This window comes from Cornus florida, unplaced genomic scaffold (genome assembly GCF_030987335.1).
Source record: "Cornus florida cultivar Cherokee Brave unplaced genomic scaffold, ASM3098733v1 CherokeeBrave_3.0.0_Hap2_Chr02, whole genome shotgun sequence".
Lineage (NCBI taxonomy): Eukaryota > Viridiplantae > Streptophyta > Magnoliopsida > Cornales > Cornaceae > Cornus > Cornus florida.
The window spans coordinates 7,206,116-7,215,816 of record NW_026775572.1 but is presented as its reverse complement, the minus strand read 5'-3'; the positions used below and the strand labels follow the sequence as shown (position 1 = coordinate 7,215,816).

The following is a 9,701-nucleotide window of genomic DNA, read 5'->3' as shown; positions in this document are numbered from 1 at the left end:
TTCACGTATTAGCTGGAGGGGGAAAAAAATCACTGGTTGGAATGGGGTATAAAAATGCCTTAGAAACTTGCAAGGCACCTAGTACTGAAAGTACCTAATAAAAAACCACGAAAGCAACATATCACTAGGCCACAAAAATTGAGAGTGGATTTGTCCAAATTTGCAGATGCAGATCCTACACTCTCTGTGGTGTAAAACTTGATGTAGTTACAAGGTCAAACTTGATTGGTTGGAGTTGGGGTTGGGGGAAACACTTAATCCTTTCACGTATTAGCTAGTGGGAAAAAGTACTAGTTGGAATGAGGTATAAATATGCCTTAGAAACTTGCAAAGCACCTAGTACTGAAAACGCCTAATAAAAACCAAAAAAGCACCATATCTTCCTTTTTTTTTTTTTTTTTTTTTTTTTCTTTTTTTTTTTGCCCGGAAGGTAATGAAAGCAACATATCCCTAGGCCACAAAATTGGATTGATCATTTCACTGTTTATATTAATTTAACGATCTACTTAGTTTCACTTTCACCTTTTGGTTGCATATATATTAATTTCTGCACATAAATTATACATATATATATATATATATATATATAGATCATTACTTGGTATAACAGGAAAAACTCATGATTGACAAGCATGAAGACACAAGGTCAAGGATGAGACCAGCCATTTTGTACAAAATAATGGCAAAAGGTTAGACTTATCTGTGGCCATACTAATGAGTTAAGTAGTAATTGAAGATATTACAATTTAGCATGTAGTTTGATTGAGGTTGTAGTAATAAAAAGAACATAATGGTGAAACATTAATCATGTACTAGAACCCAATAGTCAGGACCCTAGATAATTAGGGAAAAGAATTGTTGAGTCGAGTTGGAAAGCATATGCGATATCAAAATTTTGATATAAGGCATCCAAATATAAAATATATCATTGTCTATTAAAAACTGAAACAAACCTTAAAAAAGATAGGGCTTTTGTTTCAAAAACAAAAAAGTTCAACTGTACATACCTGTACATGTCATTCATGATATCCTAAACCTAAAGGAGTACCCCATTCTATCCAAAAGTGCAAGCCAATCTCAAAAACCTGACGGCCATGCACCACCATGTTAGTACATGAACCAGATATGTATGAGAATAAGGGTCCTCAAATTGTTCCATTCGAAGACCAAGCTGATCCTTCACATTGGCCATTTCCTGGCACGAGTTGATTTTTTCAAATTTTCAGATGCTTTCTCCGCCTCATTGTCCATGGCAATCTGCCTATCACGACATTCAGCAGTACAAAATGCAAGGAAGTAGCTGCATCACATCAAGTGTTAGTTTCAGTATGCTAATACTGCTATAATGATAAGAACCTGAAAGATGAAGGGATGGAAAAGAGGATCACTAAACAAAAAAAGAACTTACAACTAAGACAACTATAACAGTGGTATTAAATACGAGAATCATAGGAAAGGTCGATAGAAGATCCAACGATGGAATTCATCTGAATCATCATCTTATATGTGAATAAAATCACCGTGAAACTTGAAACCAGTGCAACTAATCAAACCATCTTGGTCTTCGACTCTAGGCAAAATGATAGCTATTTTGATATCTTGTCATCATAATCATATTGAAGGAGACAAAAAGAGATAAGAGAATAGAGTTAAATTTGATTAAGAACAGAAGGAATGAACGACAAAATAGTTCACTATGATTAATATATAAGAAGAAACTAGAGTGATTCACATTAGTTTTGAAACGAGCATGAACAATTCGAGGAAAAAATATAAAGAGATTTCAAAACAAAGGAAAACGCCATTGTAAACGCAGATATAGAAGAAAGCAAGAACAGAGGAAAAAGACGGTATAAAGAAACTAAATCCCTACCTATACATGAAAACCTCTGCATCCTCTCCGATCTTCTTCTTGCAATGGTAACATTTCTCAAGAAACCCTTCAATCGGCTTCTTATCACCCGCAACAACACTCTCCTGAACCGGAGACGACAGCGTCAGAACCCTTGGTCGCGATTCAACAGATTTTTCTGCCACAGAAGTTGTCAGAACCGAATTGCTTGACGGCTCCGCAGCGGTGGAGAAGGGCGCAGCTGTGCGCCGCTCGCACTGGCGGTCAACCGAATCGGCCTCCGGCGCCGAGACGTGGCGGAGGACTCCGGTCTCTCCGAAGCTTGAAGACCTGCCGATTCTAGAGCGCTTGATCGGCATTGTAGCTAGGGTTTCACTAAAGGGGCAGAGAAAGAGAGAGACGAAAACTAGGGTTTTGAGGTTTGGGTTGAGAGAGAGAAATGGGGAATCGGTCCGTACGTACTGGAGCGGAATTTGCTGGAGTACTGAAAAGCTCCAGAGATACTGAAGGTATATATAGGCTGCTGTGGTCCCACAGCCCCAGACGACGACGACGCTTCTCAACTAACCACGCGGCCACGCCAACGCCTATTGTTATTTATTTCTGATCCTCTGCGGTGACCCTCGTCAAGTGCAAGTGCAAGTGAACCAGTATTCTATTTCTATATAGCCAAGTGAAGAAGTATGTGTATTTTTGAAACAAATATCTCGCACAACATTCTTGAAAATATAAATTTTTAATATTTGAAGTGTATGTGCCAAATTTTAATAGTTTTGGTAAATTATTTCGGCCTTCTGAAGTTTCGTCGATATATATTGCCCTTTTTTTTAATTTGTCAAATTACACGTACCTCTCATTTGTTAATGTTTAAAAAAATATTTATATTAGTAATTTTATAACTTTCAAATTTCAATCCTAGACTTAAATGACATGTTTATTGTAATAAAATACAGAATATATATAAGGAATAAAACTTAATTACAAATCCTACATGTCTAATAGGAAAAGTCAATGTAATTTGATAAATTAGAGATACGTCATTGTAATTATCCTAATTTTTATTAAAAGTCGTTTGGGATTGCAATTGTAAAGATAATTTTATTCTTTTTTTTTTTATTTTATAAAATCCTAATATTACCCAATATAATTCATTAAAGGGAGTAATTGTAAAATTAGTAGTAGTACTTTAAACAAAGTCCTAATATTACCAAATATAATTCATTAAAGGGGTTATTGTAAAATTAGTAGAAATACCTTAAACAATAAGAGTAATGATAGATGTGCCGACTATTTTGGCTGAATTGTAGTCCGAGTTTAACATGATTGTGCCACGTCATGTCCTCTTCCTCGATATTTCCTTGGGCGCTAAAAATGCGGAAATATAAGCTAAAACCTCCTCTCTCTCTCTCTCTCTTCGATTTTATGATATCCCTTCCACGATTTTCCTTCTATAGCTACCTCTTCGTTTCTTCCTCTCTATCTATATCTTTATCTCTATCTTCATGAGTCTGTATCTTATTCTGACATCTCTATCTTCATTTAGTTCATCGATCTTACTCCCTATATTTCTCTCAGGTTCTGGCTCCCTTTTTGTCTCTTTGATTAGGCAAAATCCAAGGAAAAAAACAGAATTGAATAACTAAGAAGAGACTGTTCAGTCAACCATAATGCCCTTGATTTTGTATCCGTTCATGCTTAATTCAATGGTTCAATACCCTATACTAGTTTGGAATTTTTATTTTTTAAGTTGGACTTACTTGAAGTTGATTTGATCAGTCTCCTGGAAGCTCTTTAGATCTATCAGGAAACTGGAAAAAGAACACCTTTTTCTTTTGTTTGAGTGGGTTGTCTTGGATTTAGGCTCTTAAAATGACACAATATGCCAAAGAGGTCGGATCAAGTATCATTATTCTAAACAATATTGTTGTCAAACAAATTAAAAAGTGCTTTAATTATGAAATATATTTTTTAAAACAAATGATCAAATGCATAAAATGATTTCTACTAACAAAGCTCTACTAATAGAAACATTTTTCCATTACAACAACTGACAAAGAGGCCTTAGAAATACGAGCAGGGTATCACTGATTAATAATTTAATTTTTGTATCATTAATCCCCGCCCAAAAATAATTTAAATAGAAATTAAACCAAATTAACACCATAACAAATAGAAAAAAATATATCCGAACTGACAACAAAACCAACAATTCAATTACATGAACACTTGGCCAAAAATAAGAACAAAAGAATGCTTTATCCGGATAAGAGCCATGGCCATAAGACACTAATGAACCATAAAACAACTTTTGACTCTGAACTAATGATCCAACATCAATGGTCTTTGATGGAACTAATTCAAGTTGTCTCTCTGCTCCAGAATTTCAAAAGATTAGCCCTGCAGGCTATCTTATATAGTTTTGGTATTAACATAACCAAAGTGTAATAAACTCGGTGATCAGCGCGAGTTACGTTTCAATAAAACCTAATTTGAGAAATAAATTGCGGCACATCACTCACAGCATTGGGCACAACAAAACATTTTAACTGGAGGATTACGAAGTTTAGCAAGGAACCGAAAAGGGTTTAGCTTATGAAATTACAAGGAGAGAAACAAACCTTTGGCAGACCTGTCTTCATGATTTAGTTGGGAGATGTATCCTTCATTTTTCATGATGGATGATTCTCAGTTGCATAATAAACTTCTAGCAACTCATCAAGCCTTTCACCCCTTCTTTTCCAGTTCCATGCATTACATAACGATGCCAACAGAGAAAATGTACAAGAATTGGTAGCCTTGTCAGTGTTTTGTCAATGTCATGATCATCACGAGTAATCTCAGTTCCATTTTACAAATTAACTCATCAAGCTTTCCTCCCCGTCTTTCCCAGTTCAGTCTATTTACATAACACTGCCAACAAACACAGAGTGCACGCTAAATGTAAACAACCAGTTGCAGCCTTGTTTATATTTGGATGTCATCACATTTAAAAACTCTTCACAGCATGAAGGCCCATTGGCTAACAGCTTCGAGAGGCACATATTAGACTAAAATTTATCAAGATAAGCCAACCCATTTCTTAAAAGTCAGTGCGGATTCTCTCTTTTTAAATTGTGCTTCTGACTGGAACTTGGGAGCCTTGCCCTTGTATAGTGTCTTATGGTACTTCAAGAAAAGAGTGCGATACTTGTACTTGTCGATAAACATCTTCCCTCTCTCCATCATCTCCACTACTTCATTTGCTCGAGCAAAAAATCCACCCCTGACGAATGTATAAAGTACAGAATCCAGCAATTCTTGATCAAACTTCATTGCACTGGAAAAAGCAAGAACCTTCATCTCTCCCCAAAGCTCTGTTACCTCTATATACTTTCCCCCAATAGCAGCATATCCGGTGACCATAGAATGGAAAGTTTGTGCATTTGGGGCATGCCCCAAACTCCTCATCTTCTTAAGAGCCTTCTCAGCGTCTTGCATTAATCTCTTCTTGCTGAAAAAGTGAATTACGTTATTCCAATCATGAACTCCACAATCCGCACTCTGCCCTTCCTTGATCTCCTGCAAGAGCTTTGCCATCAAACCTGCTTCACCACCCTCTCTGCATCCCTTGATCAACATCTCAAATTCTTGATTACCGGCTCTCGGTATTTTTGCCTCTTTCATCTCTTTGAATAGATTGAGGGCCCCCAGATTATCTTTCTGGATCACCCGGGACTGGATCAATGCCTCATAACAGCTTGAGTCTAGCTGGATCCCAGCCTTACTTGCATCTCGTAGGAGTGATGTAACTTCTCCTGCTCGGTTTGCTTTACAATATGCTTTTAGGAGGGAGGCATATACCGAAGAACCAGTTCTAACACCACTCAAACGCATTTCATCTAGAAGATCATGTGCCTGATCTAACCATCCAAGTGAAATGCATGAATTGATTACATGAACCAAGGCAGAATTATCTGCAGAAACTGGAGAATCTTCTCTCTCTGCTTTGATAAAAAAATCAGCCAAATCCTTCATCTTGCCAGCGTCCAGGAAAGCTTTGACCAATTTCACATACATTCTTTCAGTGGGTTGGAGAATACCACGTTCAGTTGTGATCAATTGGACTTGACTTTGCAACTTCACCAACGACATCTCAAGTAAGTCTTTAGCCTCAAATTCGAGTTCTGAAAATTTTCGGTCTCTAAAAAAATCATAATAAGAAATTGAAGGGCTTCTAAGTAATCGAGGATTCTCTGATTCGTCAGATTTTCTATCGTTCAAATGTTGTCTAGAAGGCGCTGTGACTGCTGTCTTGCCACTTTCTGCGGCTTCAAAAATGAGTGTAGCAGAAGCAAGAGAATTTTGTGCTTCCTTTGCCTTTCGAACCATTTCCAGAACCATGTGGGATGCAGATTCTAGATCCCCGAAGTTCAAATGGCATGTAAGCAAGCAATTATAGTACTGTCGAAAGTGAATATCACTAAGGTCATGGGCTTCATCTATGTGTCTCTTAAGCTTCTTGAGTTCTTCTCTTCGTCCATTTCTCGCATAAATATGGGACATGATGATCAATAAGGTTGTGTCGGCTTTGACACCGATATGAGGCATCATTTCAAGGAGTTGCTCTGCTTTCCTTGTAGTACCAAACAGAAGACAGCCAGCCAAAGCAATGTTGAACGTAGTTGTATTAGGCTTCATAGCAATCAAAGGTTCATTAATCTTTTTGCGTGGGTCCACCCTGCCATCTTGGAATAAGTAACCTATCTCAAGAACCAACTCAGCAGCAAGATAAGATCCAGGAGCTGTTCGTGACATGTGGGCCAAGATTGCAGACCAAGCAGTCACTGGGGGAAATTGCTCCATTGCTAGTAACTTCCTCAGCACAGTCGATGCAGGAACAGGTAATCCACATCTAGCAAGAGCGAAAGCGAGATAAATCAGAGTCTCCTTCTCTAACAAATTCTGTTTACTCCCCTCGATAGCTTTCTCCACCAATCCATAAGCTTTCTCAAGCCACGTAACATCTTGGCTCTCTGCAAAACTTGTAAGCAATTTATTCACAATGGATTTTCTAGGAAACCCTTCCATCTGCATGTGCTGTTCTTGCAACTTCCATGCATCACTGAGTCTATGCTCATCAATTGCATCTTGTAGTTCCATGCATAATTTAGCTGGGTCTCGTGCCTGGACCAGGACTGTACCAGCCATAGTCGAAAGATATTGTAAAGGATTGGTGAATTTATGGTGAAAATCCAAGAGATTAATTTGCATATTTAAATTGGTCAATGAAGAGCCATAAAACTGATAGAGAGCCTTATGACTCCAATAAACCTGAAGTTGGTATCTCAAAACCCTGACAGTACTGAATTTACTAGGACTGAGCAAAGAAAATAAAGGAGCCACTTGATGGCTCACTTTCTTGATAGATAGCATATCTACACTTGGAAAATATTAACGATTGCACGTTCAGCACTGAAATCGATCAATATCTGCACTATGAACAGAACCATTTAGTACCTGATGAGCTTAACTGGAAAATATTGAGCATTTGAAAATATAGGAACAGATGAAGCCAAGATGTTTAAATCATCCCAAACATACAAAGATAATCATACCAAGTAGAAAAGGATTAAGAAACCACCAAGAATGTAATGAACAATTTGTAATAAAGTCAGTTTAAACTTTTTACAGACTACACCAATACTCTCCATATCTTCAATAAGTATGACAAAACCAAAATATGAACATGATTTTGATGAGAAACAAAAGACTAGAGCTATGGTTTAGTCCTTAGGCTACACTAAAATATGTATAACCAATAATTTGGTACTGAAAAGGGAAATTATAACATCATCGAAATTTATGAGCGTTATCAATCCAACAACTTTTATCATTTTGAAGATTCCATCTAGAAAAGTAAAATGATAATATAGCAAACTCCAGGGAACTTCCCCTCTTTAGCTAAAAGAGAAATGCAACTCTCTCTCTCTCTCTCATTAAGGAGTAATTAATTTCATTAGCATTCAAACTAGACAAAAAGCCGTTCTGTCTTTTGTTTACAGTCTTCACCAGATGACAACCATTCTGTCAATGACGGGTTTTTATATCTTTGGTTAGATTAGTTATAATAATCTAAACACTATCGCTCATCAGTAAATTAGTATTAACTACATGCAAGTGTCACCACGGTGTACCCGACAGGCTGAAACATTTTTGCTTCTACATTGCTTTAATAACACAGATTATACAAGAAATTTTTTACCAGCTGGTGTAAAAGAATATATCTTCCTTTCAATCAGGTCTTTTAAGGGTAAGCAGTTACGGCAAAATATGATACCATCTGCCTCTCCAATAGCTTCCTCCAATTGATGCAATTTGGTATCTCAATCAAGAAAATCTTGGAAATAGATATTATCATAAAAAAAATTTAAAGCTGCAACTAAAGAAGTTATAATAGATCAAAGAATTGAAAATGTGAAATGAATGGTGAAAAGATTTCTATGGAAGAACAAAATTCACTAGTTGGAAATAAAACGGTTAACAATCGTTTGCTTTGTTTCTTCACTTATTTGTTATATGCACTTACTACTTTAATTAATCAGTGAGAGACCTAAAATAATAGAGTATCACAAGTTATAGTTTTTCAAAAGCCATATTGAATTCTTATTTTGCAGGTTCTAAAGCTAACCCATCAGAAATATTGGTGCCCACAAAACGAAAAACCACTCTTCAAGATAAAAATCAAGGGAAAGAAAGAAAAAAGGGAATTCAACTACACCAAGTATGCATTAGGCTCCAATGAGTTGAGGTTAAAGAATTGAATTCTAAACATTCAAAAAAGGGGGTTGATTGTCTTCTTCTTCTTAATTTTCTCAGCAACCAAAGGGGCCAGTCAGGGTGGTGAAGACAGTGGGGCATTTTATCAAACAGTGTGTGAGGTATGAACTCACAAACAAATTTACATATGCATATAGACACAAAACATAACAGAAGCTGCTATGTCGCAATTAATTCGATGCAATACACCGAGTATTATGAGTTCGGATCATACAAGAACTAAGAAAAAAGAAATCAAATGAGCAAATAAAGTTACAACTTACCGATGGGAAAAGTAGGAGTGGGTAATTGCAGGTGATCGTTTTGGCCTAAGGCCTTCTTGTATTTTTCTTCTTAAAATATATATATATATATATATATATATATATATCATTTACATTTGGAACTGACAAATGAAAACAAATCGACGGTGTATAGAAGAAAGCTTGGCGTGTTCGGTGTTCGGTATACTGTGTCGCTCATGGTCGTCTAGCTGAGGGCACGGACTTTTTCAAGTTGGACTCAATTTGGGTGCTAATCAAAAGCCCAAACCGGTCTCTGAATGGATTTGGGGCAGCCCTTTTTAGTTCATCCAAACGGTCTTTAATTGATTTTACGTTTTTTTTTTTTTTTTTTTTGACTCGTAATAAAATCGGGACAGAGGTGGTATTAGTCGGTTAATTGGTGTTGCTAAATTGCAAAAGATAAATAAATAAATAACAAAAATAAAGAGAATTATGATACCCATCTCTCCCGTGTGAGAGTTCAATTTGATTTTTCAAAGTGTCCATCTCGCTCTGTCTTAAAAAGAATTTTGTAAATAAATTTTTATGCTAGTCATAAAGTTCAAACAAATACATATATATATTTCTTATACTCTTAAAATTCAATTATGGTAATAAAGTTTTATACAAAATTTTATGTCAAACACTAAGATCATTATAGCCTAGTGAAACTTCCTTACCTTTTAAAATAGAAAGTCCGAGTGTTCAAGCGTGATGTTTTCGATTTTCACCATTTCTCATTTTTTGGAATTTTCTGTTTTTGCAAGGGT

At 36.3% G+C, this 9,701-nt stretch overlaps 1 protein-coding gene across 2 annotated transcripts; it reads right to left on the bottom strand.

Moving 5' to 3' along the window:
- Positions 1-954: 954 nt before the first annotated feature.
- On the bottom strand, positions 955-9,435 carry LOC132293374 (pentatricopeptide repeat-containing protein At1g03100, mitochondrial). 2 transcript variants are annotated; one of them, XR_009477826.1, is made up of 3 exons: positions 8,932-9,435; positions 4,471-7,320; positions 955-1,300 (listed from the first exon to the last, which is right to left on the bottom strand). XR_009477826.1 is itself a non-coding variant. In XM_059790827.1 (2 exons), the coding sequence occupies exon 2, from the start codon at positions 7,262-7,264 to the stop codon at positions 4,910-4,912; it is 2,355 nt and encodes a 784-aa protein (XP_059646810.1). In that variant the 5' UTR covers positions 7,265-7,320; positions 8,932-9,435; the 3' UTR covers positions 4,023-4,909. The 2 variants fall into 2 exon arrangements, 1 of the variants encoding a protein (XP_059646810.1); XM_059790827.1 differs by lacking the exon at positions 955-1,300 and having other exon boundaries at positions 4,023-7,320.
- Between the last annotated feature and the right edge of the window lie 266 nt (positions 9,436-9,701).

What these genes read in the sequence shown, in the direction of transcription:
- LOC132293374 (XM_059790827.1), bottom strand. Translation starts at nt 7,264, where the DNA reads ATGCTATCTATCAAGAAAGTGAGCCATCAAGTGGCTCCTTTATTTTCT.